The sequence below is a fragment of the Alosa alosa genome, chromosome 3, assembly GCF_017589495.1.
Source record: "Alosa alosa isolate M-15738 ecotype Scorff River chromosome 3, AALO_Geno_1.1, whole genome shotgun sequence".
In the NCBI taxonomy this organism is placed as follows: Eukaryota; Metazoa; Chordata; class Actinopteri; order Clupeiformes; family Clupeidae; genus Alosa; species Alosa alosa.
In genome coordinates, this window is record NC_063191.1 from 28040107 (window position 1) to 28064079 (window position 23973).

At 40.4% G+C, this 23973-nt stretch overlaps 1 protein-coding gene across 1 annotated transcript in view; it reads right to left on the minus strand.

The window, feature by feature from the left end:
• The window catches only part of LOC125292161 (E3 ubiquitin-protein ligase TRIM35-like), a 33265-nt gene extending 20237 nt beyond the window's left edge, over positions 1-13028 (minus strand). Inside the window, exons 1-2 of the mRNA XM_048239349.1 lie at positions 12587-13028; positions 11628-11723 (exon numbers count right to left, since the gene is read on the minus strand). Of these exons, the coding sequence (XP_048095306.1) occupies positions 11628-11723; positions 12587-12988 (498 nt within the window). The 5' untranslated portion in view covers positions 12989-13028. The remainder of the gene's footprint in view (positions 1-11627; positions 11724-12586) is intronic.
• Positions 13029-23973: the final 10945 nt, after the last annotated feature.

Below are 23973 nucleotides of genomic sequence, written 5' to 3' on the forward strand. Positions count from 1 at the left end.
GTTGTTGCTTCAATTTGTGTTTTTTAATTTATCACGGCCTTTTGATGCTGGGTTCATCAGTTTTTCGCAAGTTTAAAATGTTTAGCCGACTGCGTTGTTTGTCATTTTCGTTCTATAAGTTCCACTTTTCATGTCATGAATGTAACATGCCTATGATAAGACTTTGCAACTGTCCAATATGGTCAATATATTGTCTCAATTGTGTTTCATGTGACGCGCAGAAGCTACATTCAGCAAATGAAAGTGATGAAGTGACGATGAAGTGAAGTGATGAAGTGACTTTCATTCAGCAATGAAAGTGAACAAATGATAGCCTATTAGAAAGGCAAACAAACGTTAAAGTTGCTTTTGATATAGTAGCCTATAACTGATGCTCTGAATACTGAATCAGCTGTCTCTGAAAGTTTCTATAGCCTAATTGATGCATTTAACCGGAATTTGGATTTAAGTTTTCACCGCAAAACAGATGTGCGCTGTTTTCATATGGTGGAGCACCTAATAGCTATTAACACTTCTCCTCCCCTGTGTTTGCGTGATCGCCTACTCCCACTTTTTGATCCTTTTTGTGTGAGTGGCTGTGTCCACCCCTGTGTGTGTAGCGTGTGTCCGTGTTAGGTATTCATGGTCTGTGTCTGTCTATGGCCCTGCTCCTGTACAGATTGCTAAGCTAATAAAAGCGGCTGTGAACCAAGCTTTGGCGAAGTCCAATTTGTTACAGTGGTGTCAGAAGACTTCAATGGAGGCCTCTTCTGGGGAAGGTCACCTGACGCAAACAGCCCTTTTTAGGGCTACTAAGAAGTCAAGCAGCGCCCGCTGGAGAAGGCTGAGGAGGCGGAAAGTGGTCGTCCAGGCCTGGCTCCGATCCGCTCAAGAAACCCCCAGCGAGCTCTGCAGCGAAGACGACGTCGACCGGCACGAGGATCTGCGCGACTGGCGCTACGCTTGGAGGTCGGCAGAGCAAGAGATCGACGACGACGGCGGCGACGTTGACGAGGGGCCGGTCTTCGCGCCGGAGGAAGAGCGGGATCTCGCACTGGTGGCGGAGGAAGACAACAGCGAGCTAGCCGGGCGGCCAGTGTTCTAGTTCGAGGAGGGTCCGGAGCCGCTGGCCCCGCTGGGGGAGCTCCTGCGCATGGTGGCGGCCAACCTTAGGCCCTCCTCAACACGGAGGCTACTGGTCACTCCGAGGCGGGGGCCCTTTGTTGCCCGTAGCCTCGGGGGACGTGCCTGGTTTGTCCCCGACTGGGACCAGGATCGGCGAGCCGACTTTTGGGTGGGACAGAGGGTGGGCGCCCTCTAAAATTACTCTTTTTACCTTTGGGCACGTATGGGGGGCGCCATGCTGAAGGACACTTGTTCTTGTTGGCCAGTTGGCCGGCGTCCTAGTAAAAAAAATAAATAAATAAAAAATGGTTCAATGTTCAGAGTCGGATAGCATGGCCGTGGCCTCGACGCGTCTGTGGCGGAGTGGAGCGGCCGGGAGCAGCAGGGGACAGCTCTGCGACAAGGCAGTGGAAGAGGGACGCCGACATCGGTAGCTGTGCGTGAGCGCACAGCGTGGTCCGGCTGCGACGGAGCTGGAGTCTGCTGTCCCGGCTGGCAAGACGACGGAGCGGGGCGTTGAAGGTGCGTGTCAACCGACCGGAGTGTTTCGGTGCTCAGGGCCGGGGAGTCGACGGCAGTGGAGGCGACACTCGGCGGACGCGTGACCTGTGAGTGGTCGCTGAGGAGGAGCTGGGGACGAGCGGCGAGAGCCAGGTGATCGCCGTGGGGATGCCCATGTCGGGACGCTGGCGGTTGTGGTTCCCCAAGGAAGGTACGCTCCTGTGGTGGGTGCGCCTCGCGGTGTACGGGACAGAAAGCCTCGGACTGATTTCGGAATGCTCGTGCCGACGTTAGGCTACAGCTGTTGTTGATTGCCCAGGACGGCAATAACTGAGTCGGGGGAGCTGTGTAACGTCGGCACGCTGGACTATGTGCTTCAGACTCTGTGACAATGCATTCTGGGATACGGGGGAGAACTCTGGGGGTTGTTTGTGTGTGATTATGCTTTATTTACTGTTTTAATGTCCGTGTTTTAGTGTAACGTGTTGCCCTTTTAGTTCTCTTCGTGTGTGATCCTTTTTGTGTGAGTAGCCGTGTCCACCCCTGTGTGTGTAGCGTGTGTGTGTGTTTGACCTCCCTTGCGTGTTCGGTATTTGTGGTCTGTGTCTGTCTATGGCCCTGCTCCTGTACAGATTGCTATGCTAATAAAAGTGGCTGTGAACCAAGCTCTGGCGAAGTCCAATTTGTTACAATATGTTCCATGGTAGCATGTTCAAATGTATCATGAAAATTGTTCTTATATCTTTAGTTGGATATTGGATGTGAGAAGGAAAAAATGGGTGTTCCATAACAGTGCATGAATAAAGTCTAGAGACTAGCAAAAAAAAATGGACATATAAGAGAATAATGTAGCCAAAGTAATATAGAAGACTATATCAGTGCAAGAATAGGTTGAAGTAATAGGGTTACAGCCATTGGTCAAGTATTAGGTATTAAAGGAGAATTCCGGTGTGATATTGACCTAAAGTGTGTTGAAACAAGATACAGTGAACGTATGTCTCATAGCTCATCTCCTCAGGTACCTGGTGTGCCTGCAACGATCAAGGAGATCCTCAGCTGGAAAGGTTCAGGCGCTGAGGAGATTCCAAAAGGAAGTCTCCTGAAACAATATCTTCCAAAAGGAGTTATGAATGTTGTCAAGGGCTCAGAGTTTTCATGTATGGGGATTTGCCAAAATCCTGACATAGCATCCAGCTTTGAAAATACTACTGCTCCATTTTGCTTTGCAACTGTGTCATCCACAGCAGGCAGTATGTGCCGCTCATGGCGCAGGCCTCATTGAGCCTGGTCAGATCCACGCAAATCCTGATGTTTCCATTAGGCTTTGGGACAAACACTATCCCTGCACACCATCCAGTCGGTTCATGCATCTGCCGGATGATGCCCATGTTTTCCATCCTCTGGAGCTCTGATTTCACTTAATCCATAAGGGGCAACTCTACACGTCTAGGAGCTGACAGGGCGTATGGCATTGCACCATCGGCTAACTCAATCTTATAGCTACCTTGTAGCTTCCCTGAGGCTGAGAAAACTTTTGGGAACATGATTTTACATTTGTTTCCCATTGCTTGTACTGCTGCAGCAGTGGTAGACCCTGAATAGCAGGGAGACCTAACAGTGGCATTACTAGATCTTTTACTACAAATGTTTCCTGCTCTGTTTTCTTTTTGCCCTTTTTAAAACATGCTTTGAATGTACCCAGTACAGTCAGTGGTTGATTGTTGGGACCGCTTATCATTTTTTGTGCATTCTGTAAATCACCATCTCTGGCTCTTTAATATATGGAGTCTGGTATGGCAGTGACCGCGCACCTGTGTCCAACTTGAAGTTAATCAGTTCTCCATTCATCGTCCTGTTTCCAGATGTCTTGTTACTGACTTTGAATTGCCACCATGAGTGCGCAGTCTGCCATCTCACGCTTTTCTTCAATTGTCTCCACTCTCTGACCCACACTGCCGCAAAGTGGCCTTTCTTTTTACATTTCACACTCCGCTTCTCTAGTTTCCATGACTGTTTCCACAGTTTTCCTTCCATCTTGTATTTCCCTGGTTTTCTTGCAGCTATTGCATCAGGGGCGTTTCTAGACTTTAAGGACAACCTGGGCTTAGCCCGGCTGGACCGGATGTAAATTTAAAGATTAGCTGAGGATTTTTTTTTATATACTGTATATATATAGTACATAAAAGGTGTTATTATAGTAGACAACAGACTACATTAGACTGCCCAAATTATTTATTATTGAATTACTAAGTACATATACTGTACGTTTAAGTGTGAGGTTGCATGTAATGTATCATTAAGCAAATGTTCTGCACCTCCTTCTGTTGATCTCCCTTCTCTCTCCATCACCTGACTACTCTTTTGTTGTTTGATCTAAGCCAGACATCTACCTAACACAGTAAAATGATTGATGTTAAAATGGGATTGCACACACACAGAGAGAGAGAGAGAGAGAACACATCATAATCACCTCTTGCTATTGTTTTCTGTTGTCCTTATCACTAGCTTTTCTCTTCATCACTCTCTGTGGTCTCATCAGTTGCTTATGGTTCATCAATTACTGGTGTTTCTCTGTCTTTCTCACACTATCTCCTTGCACTAGTCTTTGGCATCACTTGCTGTTTTTTTCTCATCAGCAGTTCCACTTGTCCTTCTAATAACTTGCTGTTTTTCTATCTTTCATCACTTCCTGTTGTCTCTGTCATCGTGTGAGTTGATTGCCCCATCACTTACTGCCGTGTCAGTTCTGTCTCAGTCTGTTTACAGCATCTGTCTGTTCTTATCACTTACTCTTCTTTCATCACTTACTGCTGTCAATCTCATAACTTGCTGTTGTCCTTCCTCACTTACACTTCTCTCTTTTCTTTCTCTGAATAATGGTTGCCAAAGTCCATGCCTGATGCTGACATAGGCCTATCTGCTCCTGCTGCTGGCTCCTCCTCCTCTGTTTGTAGCCCATCTTTGCTGTTACCCTCTACAAAATCATGGAATCAGATCAGTGTGTGGCAAACCAACAAAAACATACTACATTGCAGGATGCAAAGAACTTTTGAGATTGCAATTTTCAGCTCTAATTACAAATGCTTTGCTTATGCATAGGGCATTTGCATGCATTTCAGTGGACATTTAAACACATTCCCATGAAACATGTTCATTCATGTTCATTCCCATGAAACTTGGGTTTTTTAATGCTGTTTTATGTTTATGTCACCAGCTTTGTAATCACTTTGATGGTTAAATACCTCATTACAGGATGAATGAAAGCTGTCTCAGCCCCCTCTAGATTTTTAATGGTTTATAGTTTGTCACTGTTAAAACATCTCCCTTACAAAAAATCCTACATTGCAGGCCTACTGTGTATCAAAACTGCATTTTTTTTTTTGCTATAGTGTTAGAGAGTGTAACATCCTCGTCTGCTCCTCAGAACGTCAGTACAAATGTTCCCTTCTGGCTGAATTTAGCTATTTAAAGCTGAGTGTAATACATCTCTCTCTCTCAAAACAAGCACTGAAATGTGTCGTACCAATTAACCTGACCAGATGCCTTGCAGTTGCCTAATGCTTGCTTAGCCTACTAGCAGGGCTCAAAATTGCGCCAGACAAACTGGTAAATTTTGAAGTTGGCTAGTAGATTTCAGACAGAAAATACGGATTACATCAGTGTTTCCCCTACAATGTATTCATCAGCGGCGCAGCGCTGCTCCTGGAATTCAAAGCCCACTGCAAAAAAAGTTGCCTAATTAAAAAAAAAAAAAAAAAAAACACGCAAGTGAACTTCAGGAACAGCTGCCGTTCGTTCAGGTTTGATGTCAACAAATAATAGTAGGCTAACGTTGAAGGCGCAGTGAGGGATTCCACAGGAGATCATGCTTGTTTGTGTTTATGTTTAAGTTTATTAGCAGATGCAATTTTGTGCAAAAAAACGTAGCCTACATTATGTTAACCAAGGAACCAAATTAAACACGCCAGCGAGGTCGCTCGCCCCTACCTTCAGTAGCCTATTCCCAGATAAATTCCACGCATTGTTTCGTTTTTGTTTGTGATACAGGCAATGCTTTCAAGCCCTGTGTTGCTAAAATACCTAGGCTGTGAAACTAAGGTCTAGCTAGCCTATTGGTGGAAGGGAGGAATAAAAAACATCTTTTGCCTTTTGTCTTAATGCCTTAATTAAAAAAAAATAGGACATCAATTATTTTTAATGTATCATGTGTCGTAAATAATTTTAAATAGTAATAGTTTGTACAGTGGCCTACAGTGTACAGTTGTACAGTGGCTAATTACTAATAATGTAAATGACAATGTTGAAAGAAAAACATGAATAATCCTGTTCAAGAACTGCAATAATCATGCTTTTGTAAATGCTTGTGTTGATGGTTATGTCATAATTTGTAACAATCAATCTGTCAATTTCTTTCACAAAATCCACCAAAAGTCACCATTTAAGGAGTCATTTTTTCCAACATTTTCTTTTTTTGGGGGGGGTCTGACACACTAGGGAAAACACTGCCTATTGAATGGCTGGTGAATCTCTCCACTTCATTTGTCAGTGACTAGTAGATATTCACATTTCAAAAAGTTAATTTTGACTCCTGCTTAGTGTTTACTAAAGATAGCTTGCTAGCCAGCTAGCGATAGGATAGGTAAACAACACTAATAGCTGGCCTTTATGGAGTCGGTCGGACAGGACTAAGCTTATATTTCAGTTTGCAAACATGAATTCTTACCCTTTGCTTTTCGTTTGAAAAAGCCACACAGTTTCAATTGTTTTTTGCTGGCCATGTCACGTCTGCTTTCTCAACGTACTGCAACCTATGACGCTGAACCACCCAGTGACTAGTTGACAGCAGTAGCCTAACCAGACCAGACCCGCGAAGCGACCCTCTGCCGCTCTCCATAGAACGCCATATTGACAATGCTCCGTTAGCTTATGGACAATATCATATATATAGTATACCATATAGTATCAGGGTAAATACAGAAATTCTTAAGTTGAATTTAACACCTTTTAATACCTTTTTTAATACCTTCACAATATTTTTTAATACCAACACGACTTCGAAATTCAGTGTTGGGGGTAACTAATTATAAAGTAATGGATTACTGTCATTTTGTTACTTAACTTTCTGAGTAAGAAAGTGTAGCAATGCTTACAATTCAAATCATGTATCTATTATTACAGTTACTGGATACTTTGTTCCTTTTTTTGCTTCAATAAAAACACTGGCCTATACACAATTATTTGTTATTTAATCCTAACCCAAGATAAAAAGTTATTTCATTTTTATGTGTAGGAAGAGCACACACCACTCCAGCACTACACTCTTTCTTTCATTATCATTCTATCTCAATCAAGACAAAATGACAAATGAAAATCAGAAAAGATTTACTGGACTTTCTTCCAAATAGGCCCACGACCATACGCAGTACACACACACACACACACATACACAGACACACACACCCTTGGTGTCTCATATACTTTGCCAGTCAAGGTATCACATTCAAAAATAGGTGGTCACGTTTTACAAAAATACTAATTATTGACTGGGTGCTGCTGGAGAATCTGGGCCCCATGTGATAAAATATTTCTGGGCCTGCATGCTCCCTGTGACGGAAATTTTGAAAAATCACCCCTTAAATGATGACTTCCATTTTGTGGAAACTAATTGATAAATTGATTTAAAATATATTATACTAGTGCAGTGCCCGTACAAACATGCTATTCCTGTAGCCCAATTACATGCCTGCAGGTAGGCCTGCTTTAAAAATAGGATGACAGGGAACAACATAATTTCAGGTAAGCATTCAATGATGAATAGGCCTACAGATAATATAATAATATAATAAATGTGAAGTGAGCAGAATTTAAGCATGGTTACATGTGACATTTTTTACAAATCAAAATGACATAATCCTAACATCTGTTTTGAGTCAAGGCTATAGCCTATGCTTAGCCTATTGAATAACTTGACGATAGAGAAAACAAACCATTTTGTGGAATGATGCATCATATGGAATTTGCAACGGTGTGACTCAAAAACAGTCTCTGGTGGCCTATAAGTGACATCACACTCTGTCTGCCACTCGTTGCTTGTCGCTGGTTATGCTTTGCATGTGTGGCATTCTGAGACGTTCTTTAATTCGGGATCATTATCGCTTTTTTCAATTTAGGACCTTGCAATTGGAATTGTCGTTTGTTTATTCAAAGTCTAAAGACAGTCCAAAGTAGCCTGGGCCCAGTTTCCTGATAATGACGGAGACACGGTCTTACGAGGGTTTTCTACGATTCATCTTACGATCGTTCGTTTGGTTTTTCCGACTGTTTCCCGAACATGCTCGTAGCGTGAACGCGCATGCACTGCTCTTAAGATGCTCTTAAGGTGAGCTGTCCACGTTAATAGTTCTGAAATATCCTCTGATTTGACGGTGATGTCAGGTGACTGCACGTCACAACTATAGGCCTACCATTTAAACTTCGGAGCTACACATTAATTCACATCAATACGAAAATAGAAACACTTTGACATCTGCATGTAAGCATCCCAAGTATAGTTATATACCACACAGAGACATAAATAATTGTAATTATTTTAAGATTAGATTGTTGCACCATGCAATAATTTTTCGAGGTGTCACATAAGAAAACGTTTGAAGATAAGAAAGAAGTCGAGTAAGAAAGAGAGGAAATGTGTAGGCTTAGATTTTTATGCAGTAGGCCACATAAACCACATGTTGCTTTCTCTGCTTTTTACCTCATAGGCCTAATAAAATATTCACTTAGCAAAGATAATGTCAAACTATTCTGGCAACGTCTCGTTTCATAACTTGATTGCATTTTTTGTCCGCTTTTCATCACATTATTATGACCATTAAATGTAGGCTATTTTGCACGCTAAAATCTGATTCATCACAGGTAAACACAATAAAGAATGGGAACGTAAATTGGATTATGTATTCTAAGTTGTAATTCCTCTGTATGTCCTGTTAGTGACCTCAGTGAGAAGTACTGTTAAGACGGCTCTTAGCCGGGTAACGAGTATTCTGGAGCACTCGTAGATCTACGAAGTGTTTTCAATGATGCTCTTAAGCTACGATGGTTTCGGGAAACAGTCGGCAAATCTTAAGACGTTCGTAAGAGGGACTTTACGACGCTCTTAGGCTTAAGATGCTTTCGGGGAAGTGGGCCCAGGGCTATTTGAAGTGTCCGTTTATTGCACATCATTTTTTATGTCATTTTGAAGAGCCACTGCATAGCCTACCTGTGTGTGTTGGCGTGTTGTTGCAAAATCCGCAGAGTTATCTTGCACTCGCTTAAGTTTTTACCCGTGTAACCTACACTGATGCAGTTCTGCCAAAGCCCTGCTTCTATCCTCACTGGTAGCTTACAGTAGCCTACAGTGCTGTGTGGGAGGGGGAGTGGCTAGCGGCAAAAGCCAATGTGCTTCTTTTACCGATATATTTAACGATATCTTTTGCATGTTATTCAAACAACGTCAAATTTGGCACTGCACTTACTCATGCCCGTAGCAAGACACCTGCCAAGTTTGAAATCCGTCTGACAAACGGTCAGCGAGATATGCGTGCCACAAACACACAGACATCCGGACACACAGACGCTTCTTGCTTTATAGATTATAATATATCGATAGCATATTACAATACAGCCTATAAAAAGGTTGTTATATTTAACTAATTTTAAGCAAGTCTATTGGGACTTTGATCTCATCACATAATACATCAAGGGAGTAAGCCTATAGCTCCTGAGCAAAGCTTTGAATAATGTAAAGGTCACACCTGTTAAAATAACCTTAACATTACATTTACTGAGGGTAGACAATTTTAAATCTTATAGCCTAAACCTTATCTTATAGCCTGAACAAAGCAACACTGTCAGGCCTATGTTTTACCTCTATTCTGTAGTCAAGGCTCATTGCAAATAACCCCTTATAACATGTACATCTGTTTACATGTTATATTCTTGTTTTTTCCCCTTTCATTTAATTATATATTTGTTTGAATGAAAAGGCCTTCTGCCTTTATGGGCTTTTAATTTGAAAAGGGGCTATTGTGATACTGTATGTAGGCCTAGTTTAGGCTATGTCTGCTGCTCTTACAGCCTGTGTCATTGAAAACGCGATGGCGCAAATGATTACTTTTTTGGATGACAATGACAACTGGTAGCGTAGACATACTGATAGCTTTGATTAAGCCTCAATGACGCATATTTATGTGGAGAGACAGTAGCCCTACGTGGCCGATGAGCCACTGAGCCAGGCAGACTCTTCCACCTCTGACTACGTCTGCACATTCTTGTTTACTGGCTAGTAGACTCCATATGTGACCTGACGGCATTCACTCCCATTCAGGTGACATTTATTGTCTTTTTTCAAGACGTGGCAATAAGCCTCTTGGTTGTTGGCAACTAGCCTAAGCCAGTCTTTGAATCTCAAGTCCTCTAACCAAATGTCCGAAAATTTAAATTTTCCCATGACAATAGTAGCGAACTTTTGGCGACAAGTTTGGCAGCAAGCTAGCCGTATATCCAGTGAGTTTGAGGGGGCGCTAAAGGTTTTTACCGCGAACGCACACTGACATATCGCTCAGGTCCTGCTCGCACATAGCCTGTAATTACCGGTAATATAATATAAATAAATTCACACGAATTTTAGGCGAATGTAATACCTCATCAGAAGACGTTTGTAATACAGATGACGTTTGTAGAAAATGTAATACCTCATCAGAATGACGTTTATTACCTTTTAATACTTTAAATGGCCTTAAATTTGGCTAATTTCATTTACTACCTTTTACAACCCTGCGGACACCCTGAGTATACCATATACTGTATATAGTAAGGGTGTCCCTGCTCCAGCTCTCCATTAGTCTGGGGGTCCCTAGCGTGAAAAACGTTGAAGACCCCTGTGCTATTAAATTTGGCTCTCTCATATAGCACATTGTGTTTGCAAATGAAATGCTCACCCAGGGCTGTGCACATGTCAGCGTATTTTTTTCCATCCCACTGTTTCCGCTACATTTATTTCAGCATGGCAGCCCGCCACGGTTTAATTAATACCGCAACAATATCAGAATCAGGGCAGAAGTACAGTTGCAGTTGCTTTTTAAATAATCCTGCCAACGTATCCTCCCCTGCTGGTTGCCGCTCACATTGGAATTTAACAATAAGTAGCCTAAAATTAGTCAGAGGTTATTATGGCCCGTCCAGTTTCACTTCACATAGTATATATATTGTATTGATTTAGCCTATTTAAAACATTAACTTTCTTCTCAGTGTTTCCTCTTCATTTAGCGTGTCACTGCTTCAGAATTAGGGGAGACGCAAAATACTGTCCGGAAGGATAGTTGGCTAAATGCCCGCTGGCTGCTGAAAATTGCAGTTTAACAATAAAAAGCAATGCTAATCCGAGATACCTGTCTAGTTTTATTCCATAAATACTGTATATTGTTTTATAGACGTTAGTGCCATGCACTATCAAGAGCTTCCATGTGCTATGCATGTTTGTCAACATCGCAAAAACTACAATTTTCGCACAACTTGGTGGAAAGGTGTAGCACAGGCTAAGGAAAACCCATTCATTTCTGAAATTGATCGTATTGAAAGTATTTCCCATATCATAGCCTCTTAGCTCGCTCGCAACAGCAAAAATTAAACTGGAGAGTGGATGGCTCCGCGAAGACACCACTGTTACATTCAATTGCGATTTGACGCAGTAAAAAAGCAATGACTGGTAGTAACGAAGCCGCAACTGTTAAAAAAAATTCTAGCGGAAACACTGCATCTTTTTGTCATTCAATGTCAACGTGTTCAAAAATGTTGTTGCTTTTCTCCCCCATGAAGTACAGTAGTGAGTTTATTTGGTACTCCTCACTCTTTTCTGTTAGTCCAGAAGCTACCCTAAATTGCTCGAAGCGTCATCGACACTATCAATGTATAAAAACCTACACACTACAAATGATGACAGGGACATCTGACATGATTTCCATTTGTAACATGTCTGGACTCACCTTGATGTGTTTTGCTGTTTGATCACAGGTCACTTTAGCATCCTCAAAGGTCTTCAGTTTCTTCTGTAGGGGCTGCAGTTTGATCTTGAGCTCCTCCTGGAATTAATAACAGACTTCACTGCAGACTGCAGCATCTCTACATTCAACAGTGATGTTCATTCATCTCCAAGTGGATTACAGGTGATGGGTGTTGATTATCCCCATAATCAAAAGACAGAAATGATCGAATTATTAATGAATAAGGTTAAGGTGCTGTTCATTGTTCATGTTTATACTAGGGCTGTCAATCGATTACATTTTTTTTTTTTTCAAATTAATTACATACTCGCATATATATTTTTTTGCTGTGAAAGTATTTTAAATATTTAAATTCAAATGAATCATTGAATAATCAGCATTAGTGACATTAAAGTTCAAAAACTCTTATTATTATTTTCACTGTTCAAATAATGGCCATAATAATCTATGATATGACCTAATATGCTGAGGAAATAAATTCAAAAGTACTTCGGGAAGAAGTTTTTTTTCACATACAAGGCATTTCAGGCCACAGATATAACCTAGGGGACATAATGAAAATAAATTAACACTCCCCTCAATTTCAACACTATTTCTTTGCATTGATGTGCGACTTTAGAGTTGACGAACTCCGGTGATATGCAAATTCCTTGCTGCAGACATTGCAGAGGACTTTATTTTAATCAACACTTTATATTTATCACCATCAGGCCGTTTTTTAAAAGTAAATGTTCCAATCAACGATCTAGGCAGCACAATTTATTCTCTCTCCTTCATTTTACAGTCTAATGGTTACTGACTAGAATGGCTCGGGGTCAAAGGTCATACGGAATCGATTAATCTGCGCTATTTTTTTTATCAGTTATTTTTTCTCAAATTAATCAAAATTAATCAGTTATTTTGACAACCCTAGTTTATACTAATCATAAAAAACACTCTACCTTACAGTCAAGTGCTGCTTCACCAACAGGGTGAAATTTGTGTCCAGTGTGTTTTTTGGAGTCTCGACACACCAAACACACAGGCTGTTTATCCTCCAGACAGAAGAGTTTGAGTTTCTCACTGTGCAGACTGCAGAGCACCTCAGACCCTGCTGAAGCCCTTTGACCTCTCTCCTTTAAGAAGGTCTCACACAGGTTCTTTATCGTTAGACTGATTGGAGGATTTTCCATTGATGTTTTGCTCCTGCAGACTGGACATTCTCTGGAGCCTTTGGTGTCCCAAAACTGCTGAAGACAGACTTCACAGATACTATGACGGCATGAGAGGACAACAGGGTCCTTGAAGATCTCACAGCACACAGGACAGGTAAAGTCATCTTCCGAAAAAGATTTAGATGCCATTGTTACCAGCAGACTCTTGTTTGCAATAGCAACTTTCACAGTTTGCCTTCACTTTCAAATTCACAGTTTGAAGATCATGAAAGTTTCTGAGAAAGGAAACACAACATACAATTCACAAGGCTCTCATCTTCATGTACATGCACTTGTTAGTTTGTTAGAATATAAAACCATTTAGTACACAATCTACGTAATAATGCTAGCCGCGGCCATATTGTTGATATAGCCAATGCATAGATCTTTAACAGATCTGTCAACTCACTTTTCTATTTATTTTTGTACAAAATTTAACGTGATTGTATGTTGTGTAATATATGGCTGTTCTAACAACAGCAATAAGAGCCCTGGAGTTTGTTTTATGCAATACCTACTGTCAGAAAACAGAAACGGAAGGAGAAATGTAAGCAGTTCGCCGACCCTGACTCAAGTGACTTGAATGTCTTTAGCTCCTGCGATATGTATGCTGATGTATGAACGACATAGTTAGGCTATAAATAGCAGAGTAAGTTACTGGTGACAAGAATGACGGATATTTACTTAATGCTATTGGGTCTAATACAGAGGTGGACAAACTACGACCCGGCACACACTTTAATCCGGCTTGCCGAGCATTTAATTAGGTTTTCATAGGCTGCTTGCGATTTTTTTCCTGCGATAGATGACGTTTTGGTTAGCTTTACTGCAAACTGCTTTTCACTCTTCTTAGGGGCCGTTTATACGAGAACGATTGCGAAGGAAGATGACAAAATATTTTATCATAAGTGCCTTTCATTTACACGGCGACCCCGCCATCTGGGCTTAAAGACGCAAAAATCTGAAGACTCCTTCCAGAGTGTAGAGTTTTGAAGACGACCCGGGTTGCGTCTCCGCCTAAACGGCTAAACCAAAGACCATTGATTACCTCTCTGGCTAAACTGTCAAATTAGAATGTCTGCGCGTGACGTACCGGGGTTCTATCACACCACCACCCAGCGGTCTAGAATGCATATCCAATCGAATATCACATACTCTTGCGTCTTCATATAAACAAAGATTTCCCCCTGAGAATGCTTGTCTAAACAAGAATAAAAAAATGAAGACGCGACCAGGGCTTGAAAACGAAATTATTTTTTAAACGTTCCGTTCCGAACGGTTCAGGTAGGCCTATGTTTAACGTTTTCGTTCTTGCATGCGTTCCGCCACCAACATATCGGTCCTGAACCGGTTCGGAACGCAAAATATCATTCGTTCTTAAAGTTCCAGCAGTGTTTGGCGGGCCTATTAACTCTATTTTTGTGGACTTTACCTTAGAATAGACGTAGGCTACTCATTATGTCCCCTTAAATTAGCCTATACCGTAGCTATGCCCAAAAATAATAAATCACAGGCGGCATCCAAAAACATTCAGATGGGCTATCCATCCCATAGCCTACAGACTTACTGTAGGCCTAACCCATGCCTATAAATAATTTCTTATCAAAAATATTTCTGGATACGTGCTAAACTCCTTACCTGGTTGTAGCCTAAGTTTTATCCATATGGAGATCTTCAAAGGCTTGCGCTATAATTCCAACCCTGTTTATAAACGAACCTGTCTGTTGCTGACAAGGCCTATCTCAAATTTCCCGTTTAACTCTTCTACATAGAATAGGCTATAATTACGCAAACATTTTAAATCCCGACTTTAAGGCGTGGACAGGCAAAATAGGCTATTACACATAGGCTACAAACAATTTCCAAATCAGTTTCAGTAGCCTACGCTACGAGCTGGCCTAAGATCCAAAGTGGCAGACGGATAGGTTACATTACAACAGCAAGACAAAATATACACATTTGGACCAAAGGTCCATTTATTCGTTTTTTTTTTTTTCAAACTGCAGAAATCAAATTATTAGGCTGTTATATAGAGAACGAAAAAAAAAACGTTATTAACCGTATGTGGATTTCAGAATAACGTTTCTGTTCCGGAACAGTTGAAGACCATTTTGTTTTCGTTTCCGTTCCTCGTAAAATTCTGTTCGTTTTCGGTTTTCGTTATCGTTCTTTGAACCGGTTCGGAGCCCTGGACGCGACGCCACTTCTGCGTCTTCTCTTTTCATCGTCACCGTATAAACGTAGCCTTAGAGAACGTTTAAAATGTCAACGTCAAAACAGCATGTTACATAAGGATGATATTTTTTGTGTCCTCTTTCTATCTCCATTGCAGCTAATTCTATGCTACTCAAATAAATTGTGAGCGCGTCTGAGCACGCATGAGGGAGAGAGAGCGGCAGGTTCCAACTGGCTTATCATTGTTGATAATTAATAAAAGGAAATCATGAAGGCAACAGTAGTTCCCAATAGTTCCCATTTATAAACTGTGAGAAGGCACAGCAATAAGCACAGCATTAGCCATAGGCTATATTTGAATGGAGCTGGCAAAAGATCATTATGAGAACGAGTAATGATCTTAAAGTTACAGTGCACCATTTATAAATTAATTAGGTAAACAGCATCAAATTAGCAGTATTTCTTATGAAGTTCATATTTTAAAGCAAAACTACTGTGTCATTACTTATTTATTTATTTTGGGGTGGGGGTGGTGGCCCTTGAGCCAAAAAGTTTGCCCACCCCTGGTCTAATAGATATGGGTCCACACTAGGGCTGTCACTGTACGTTCGAAAATCAATTGCACAATCGATTGGACCAACCAACACAAGTTTCGAAAACTAAAATAGGGAATCGATTTTAATGTACACTAATGTACACTTCATTTTAAACTAATTAAACAAATAAAAAAATAGATGCAACAAAACCCACAAACAAGCAGAAAAAGAAAATAAAGAATTCCGAAAGTGCATAAGGCATTGCGAACGCTAAAAAGAAAATTCTCACCAATTGTATGCACCGGAAACAGCTGTTTCAATCGGCTGCTGTGCTGCTGGTGGAGGACAACGCGATCAACCGGTGCAACATGAGAGAGACAAGTGATAAGCCCTAATAACTTGAGGAGTTCGATATGGAAGCACTTCGGGTTTTGGGTAGATCAAACTATGGAAAAGGACAAAGTGGTATGCAAACTATGCAGTCGTGAGTTCCTACGTAGGCGAAATTTGTTGGACATTTTTAATCGTAAACAGCCAAGTTGAAGCCTGCAGTAATGTTTTTTACTGGTGTTATGGCAGTCCACTCTGCTTATTGTTTTTCGAGAATGTTGCACTCCTGTTTGTCATTGTGCACGAAACTTCACACCAATAAATCATCAGATATATTGCTGACTAGTGCGTCTTCAAGCGCCCTCTTCGTCCTAATGCCTGTAGTTGTCCATGGATTGGCCTATAGGCCTATTTGGCGTTGAAAATGGAAACGTCTTTAGACATAGAAAATCGATTTTACAATCGATTCAATGAACACTTATGTCTTAAAAATCGAACGGGATTTTTTCACAAAAGTGACATCCCTAGTTCACACCGATCAAGCTTAACTTCTGTTGATATCGACAAGATAAAGCCATTAGGCTACTGGCAGGGATGCAAACACATGTGGTGAAAAAAGAGAGTAATACGAAAAACACAAAAAAAGGCCAAGAAATCTATATATATGGGTATATAAAACCATTCTCATGGTTAAGGTCTTGTTGTTGCACATTTACTAATGCAAAATTGCAAACTATTACAGTGATTTCATTGCATTACTCAGCATGGTTGCACGATGCTAGATTAGTGTGGTTCTATATGCAGTTGTCATCTAAATGCAGTGTTTTGTAGGACATTCAAAGCATTTCACGTTCATCACTCATTTGTGGCGTACGCCTGTCTTGAGTGATCGCTGTCCCTATAAATGTATGGGATTTTAAATGACGTTTTAACTCCGTGCTGTTTTGTTGATGGACATCACCGTTTTTGATTCTGTTTTCCTACCGTTTTAATAAACGACACACGCAATTGAGTTAAAGTAAGGAATTGTTTTCACTAGTTTTCTTGCAATTCCCACATAACATTAGATAGGCTACTAGGCCTAGGTTACATTAAAAACATGTTTTGTCGGTTACCGTCTATGACTAGTTCGAACTTTGTTACTGATAGGCGGAATTATTTTATTATTGTAGGCTATGGTTCTGGTTGATCACAGTCAGACCACAGCTGGACGAAAGCTTACACACTAATCAAGTCCACAGTTGCCTGTTAAAACTTCCAGCTGAAGTAACTACTGCGGAGGTAAGATAGGAGGCAACTCTCTCAGTTCGCACTAACGGAGTGAGTGTCCGATAGGCTACCGCTCCTTTGCTACATGATCAAATATTATCAGATGAGTGACAGAAGTACCGGACATTAACCAGCAGGCCCATATGAGAAACGCTGCTCTGGTTCCTCTGGTATCCTGCAGTAGATGACATGATGAGATGAAGTCACCCAAACTGCTGTGAAAAACGAGGGAGGTGCCGAGCGTGCTATATGTATCCCTGTACTGGGCTCTGCTCAGTTCAACTCAAATCCCAATAGAACACGTACTTGTTCAAAGTTCAGTGCAAAACAGTCTGCCTCAGTTCCCGAGAGAGAGAGAGAGAGAGAGAATTTTGTGACCATTGGGATGGAGGCTGTGTGCGTGCAATTGAGCGACCACAAGCAGTTTGGCTGCAACATTAGTTAGTGGCTGTCAGGTAACCTAACTGCTTAGGCTTACATTAAAAATGCTAGCGGTTGAAAGGTGGAAAGTCTGTGTGATCTATAATTAAAAATCAGTGTTGATACAAGCATCAGTGTTCCTTGAATTGCTTAATTAGCTAATGTTTGCAGCATTACAAAGCCAAAGTTGCTTTGTGGAATGCCAGTACCATTTTAAATATTGTAGTGTTTAGCTAGCCTATTTGGTGACTATGGGGTGTTCGAAACGGGTAAAGTTGCTGCCTTTTAAGATATCTAACTGGGGAGCAAGGCAGCAAGTGCGGTTCGAAACCGAAAAAAAAACAAATTCTGCTGCCTTTTAAGATATCTTAGAATTCCCAAATAACGGTCATTTTGAAGGCAGCATCGATGCACACTTCATGCTGCCTCCTACCCATAATCCCTTGCGGCAACGTCTGAAACAGCTGTGAAAGGTAAACAAACATGGCGGATGACATTGGTAATGGCTGCTGAATCTGTTTAAAATGTCATTTGTGTGATCTTATTTTGCTTAGATTTGCAGATTACAGATTAGAAATAAACAATTTACTATCTGATTATGCCATTGTTGTAACCATTAATAGCGTCTGGTCTGATATATCTGCCGGCCGTAAAACTAATTTATACCGTTAGCCTGCTAGCTTACGTAAGGTAATTTAGTTTAACGTCAGGCCTTTGCTAACGTCATACCGTAGTGTTAACCAAAGATTCTAGAGTGCTACGCTCATTTTTAAAAGATGCATTTAATCCAAAGTCATGTCTAGTGAGACAGCTCTCTATGTAGGGAGGGAGGCAGTAGGCAGCTGTCTCCCGTTTGGAACACACCCACTGTATTTGTTCTGCCTCTGGCAAATTAATTACAGTTATAGACCCTTTCAAGAGAGTTCCATTATCAGCATCATAGTTGGCCCCACAAGACTTCCTTTTTAACATTCCATATGTTATCTTAATGCAGAGGAAGTAGATTGGGGCCCAAATAGAACGTTCAAGCATTGTTTTTGTTTACCTTGTTGAAAGGGTCTATAGGCAGTTTAATGCCATCTAGTGGTTCATTCTAATGTGCATTTGTTATCTGTACTGTTTTGTTTGATTTATGGCATAGCAACCAGGACAACCATCTTGATAAGCATCAGCACATTTTTGAGTTATTTGCTGAATTATCATCTGTCCACATCCTATATGTTTAAGCCCTCGAAAAGCATTGTCGGTAAGTTTAATAATTGCTTACTTCAAGCAGATTGTACATTTAGAAACATTATTTGGTAGTTTCTGTTAAATCTATATCTGTCAGGATCTGGAGGAAACTTTTGCTTCTCATTTGTATCCCTTCTGTTGCTAAGGAGGCAAAATGGTGATTCTCTTTTACAGATCATTTAAGTATTACTTTTGTCACAGTTATTTCTTCTAATTTTGCCTTAGAAGAAATAAAACAAGCAAAAGATGAGACACATAGCAATGAGACAAGTAGGAGTCACATAAGAGATATTAGTTTGAGAAGCAGGAGAAATATGGGAGATCTCTTATATGTTTGAGTATAGTCTCACTTACAACTTGTTTCTCCTTAGGAGAAATAATAGAGCAGATGGAGTCACATAAGAGATATTAGTTGGAGAAGCAGGAGAAATACGGGAGATCTCTTATATGTTTGAGTGTAGTCTCACTTACAACTTGTTTCTCCTTAGGAGAAATAATAGAGCAAATGAGGAGACATTGCAATGAGAAACTGTTGAGAAGTAGGAGTTACAATTGAGATATCAGTTTGAGGGTCAAAAAATAGGGCACTCCATAGCATTTCAAACTTTTATTTTATAAAACAAAGCAAAACAGTTGTACTTTAAAAATGGACTTTAAGCAATGGGAGCTTACACAGTTGCACTTTAAAATGGACTTCAAGCAATGGAACCATGTTAATGCCTTGATATGTTCTTTTTTATAATGTGTATTCTTTTTTTTATATGTGAGTGTGTATGTGAGTATTGTTTTTAAAATTTGCACAAACAAATTGCATTGTATTATTTTTAAAACTGCACAATGACAATTTAAGTCTATATATAAATCATACAACATGGAGAAATAAACTAATAAACAATAACATAAACAAACTGAACTTGTGCCAAAGTGTGCCATACTGTGTACAATGGTGGATGAAAGTGTGGGCTGGTCAATCTGCATCTTTTATCCTGGTGGTGGAACCAACCAAAGGGAGGAGGGAGAGAAGAGCAGAAAATAGAACATTGTTAGTTTGTGAGCCACTCAAAAATACATTTGTCTGACCGTCTGCTTTCATAACTGTGGGAATTTTGATACAGCACAATCATCAGACACTAATCACTTAAACACAGAATGGGGGATGTGATAGCTACCACTCACATTTGCTATATGTTGCCCCATTGAAAAATAGATTTTATTGATATATTTGTCAAGCTTAAACAAGTTTGTTGAATTCCCTCACCTCATAGTGAGTGAGCTTACCGCTAGGCAAAACCTTGTTTTGGTTGGACTAAGCCTATTCAGTGTAAAAAAAAACAATAGGCATCTGAAAATTGTTTAGTTCAGAGTCCTGATGTCAAAAAAGTAATTTGGGCATTCTTTTTTGTCATCGGGGAGCTGGAACGCATAACAACTAAATGCAGCGTCGCCTTGTTTAGTTCTGATAGTGGGTTTCAACAGGAACATTTCTCCTGTGATCTGTGAGGTTTAAGTGATGAGTATTGCTGGAACATGTCACACAGTCTCATTGAAGAGCAAATCTGGTGTAAACTGATCCAAAGCCTTGTTGTTCGAGCTCACCAGGCACTGTCTAAAGGACAAAGAACAATAACATGTGTCATAACCTAGACAAGTTATGAACAAGGAAGTAAAGCTGACTCAATATGGCAAAAAAGCCTTCGGTATCTTCTTTCCATTACAGGGTTTCCCCAGGTTTGACCACCCCAAATAAGACTTTTTTTAAGACCTTTTTAAGACCACTTACATGAAAATTAAGACCTATATCACACCCATTATGCGGATGTTGATTCATTGCTGCGGTGCGAAAAACCCAAAGTATTGTTTTGATATCCTAAGAAATTAGACTAGTGTAGTTGCCACGATACCAAAATTATTGTTTTGATACCGATACCATATCAAGAATTGCGATTTCGATACTTCTTCGATAATTCTTAAAAATGTATTTGATTTGGGGGCCCAGACCACCTTGACATCATCAGTAATATTGAATATAGTGTTATCATTCACACCAGTGGGCATCCTAGATTCTGCTTGACTCTTTCCACACACACGAAAAATTATGGCTTATTTCATATGTTTCTATTTCATATACCTTCAATTCATATAAAGTGTACAGTTAATGTATAGTATTTTTTAATCTGCATAATTACTATTAATCTGCTTAATTGCTAAACATATTTAGTCATTTGAATACTTAATATTTATTTTAAACTATTACACCTAGGCAAATTTTAATGTGGTGTGTAGGCCTAGGTGTAATTGAGTGTTTGTCACTTTAAGAAATACGGGAGTAATTACTGTAGCCTTCAGTCTCACGGTTTTAGGCTAGTGAATAATAGTTGCACATAATGCATAAGGATATGTGGATGCAATTCATTGTTGTCTGTCATTAGATAAAATAAATGTAAATAAAAACTATCAAGTTCATAGAAGGGATCATGTTCAATAATGATTTTAGCACTAATTACGAATGACATACATGACCTGAGCTAGCAGAATTAGTTAGCAAGGAGCTCTCTCAGATGTAAAAAGTTTGCAAAGGTTGCTGCCTATTTCTAAATGACATTAAACCCAATAGTAGACCTACGTACATCTCATAGCCTAGGTAGGTTAGCAACACAAAGTTGAGAGGTGAGAGGTATCAAAAGGTGCAAGTGAGCAAATTTGATATTAGCCTATTATTATGTGTTACCACAGAATCACTTAAGCTAAACTAGCAGCCATGTCTCGCTGTTTATGGCAACGACAGCTAGCATATGTGTGTGAGGAGAAAAGACGACAGCCACAGGCTTGGGAGGAGGCACTAGAAGCATGCCTTGTGCACACAAACAAGAACACGGTCATTCTTAAAAAGTATTGATACTAATAAAAGTAGGTATTGTGACAACTGCTAATAGCTATTGCGACACTTTTGTAGTATCGGTGCACCGTGCAACACTAAATTAGACGATCTCTGACGTTAATCAACCCCATGTTGAATTTTGTTGTTTTTTCTAGCCTAGAAATCTAGACGCTATCCTAGCGGCGGCAAATTAATTTGCTCAGCCTGTCCGCCTAGTATCAAACCATAGGGATTTCTATTGGCTGGCGCCGACGCCATCCAATCACAGCCTATTTTGTTAGAGAGTCTTAAAAGGCTGGCTTAACAGGATGGCGACAGTCCTGCGACAGTGAACAACAAGGAAGGTGGCTATGGCAAACAAAGAGCGGTTGTTTGAATCGGCGTTGGCGTCAACTTTGGAGGAGTTGGACTTGTGCTTTTCTTTGAAAGTTGAGCAACACAATGCACTTAAGTCATTCCTTTCGAAGAAGGATGTATTTACCGTTTTGCCGACCCGGATATGGATATGGTCGTAGCTGGCCTATTGCATGCCTAGGCAGTTTGAAAGACAATTCTCTGCCCGCCCTTGGATTAAGCGAGGTGAATGGCTCGATTCCAGACTATACATTTCAATGATATAGGATGGCCCGCCAGGCTAGTTTTTTCCCCCATTTCACCTTGCTTGCAGGCTAGTTTAATTAAAATTGAAGACCTTCGTTTAAAAAATTAAGACTTTGGCAACGGAATTTAAGACTTTTCAGACCTTAATTAAGGAACATGACATTTGAGACCGTTTAAAGACTTTTAAGACCCCGCGGCTACCCTGCATTATGTCAGGAATACCAAAAGTACTTCTACACGGCTCTGGGCTATACTTCCCTGTCCATAACTCAGAATTGGCTGTGCCACATTTTCTTTTTTTTTTTCCTATGAACAGCACACAGTGATTTCCAACAAGAGCTATGGATCAATTCATGCCGATTTGTCCTTTAAGTGATTTGTAAACAAGGAGTGCTTTAGGGTCAATCCGGTAAATCAAAGACAATGACTCAATATTACATCTAAATTAGCCCAAAACATTTAGCTCTGATCACTCAAGAGACACTGACAATTGTCAAGAACAAAAACAAAATACAGAAAATACAGTATACACCAGGGGTATTCAATTAATCTTCAGCAAGGTCGTTACGAAAATGTCCTCAAAAGCAAAGGTCCGGACATCATAATGTTTAGGCTATGTATATATACAGGGCGGAGCCAGAGGGGTGGCTCCGGGTGGCACAGGCCACCCTTGAGATTCGATTGGCCACCCCAAATCCTAGTCTACGATTGGCCATTAACATGGTGTAAGGCGGGACCTTTCTTGATGCACTTGCAGCAGTGTGAAGTGTCAGGCGTCCAGAAATGTAAGTGGCAAACACACTTGCCTTTATTGGCCCTCGCGGCACAATTGAACTGGGCGGAACGAAAGGTTTCCCGATCAGGAAATACTCCTTAATACGCCAACTTTGTGTAGGCTTAACATAGGTAGCCTAAATATCGTGCCCTATGGCGATGACAGCTTTAAAAAAAAAAAACATTTATTTCACTTGTCTCGCTGGATTGAAGGCAGAATGTGGGCTGTTGCGCCAAATAGATGAATGAGGGTCGGAGATTCCGTTAACAAAACCTAAAAGTTTTGCCAACATTTTCTCCATTATTATCGTAAAATATGTCTCCATGCAGGTCAGGGCTGGTTCTAACCTAGGCTAGGCTACTATATTTGGGTGGGCTGGTAGAAATTTTGGGTGGGCAACATAGCAAAGCTGTCAAATTGGATCAAAACTAACATAAACACAAAACAAACACAAAACAATCAGTACTACCTAGCTTGAGTTGCTGCAGCCAGGGATAGGCAGTATGTCTGATACATGTATGTAAAATACAAAATAGTATGTTGTCATTTTTATTTTATTTAGTTGAAAAAAAAATGGCATCATATTTTGTATCAAAATACTTTATAGGTTTGTAGTTTAAAAATAGTGCCAAAATATTTTGGTAAAACCAATAACCTACTTTTGGTGATGTGATTATAAAAGTGCAAAACAATGAATGCAGCACTGGTGCTGACTTGTAATTTGCCCAGAGTTGTTGTGATCAGAATATTGAGATTCAGGGAGATAAGTTTCTTGAGAACTTTAGTCATCCAATTCAAACACATGGAACCGGTTATGTGGTTGCCCTGCAAGAAGTTGCACCATGTGCAACGTACACAATGTTTGCACACATCCACAATACACTCCTTCATACCAACCTCAAGTTTCTTGAGAACTTCA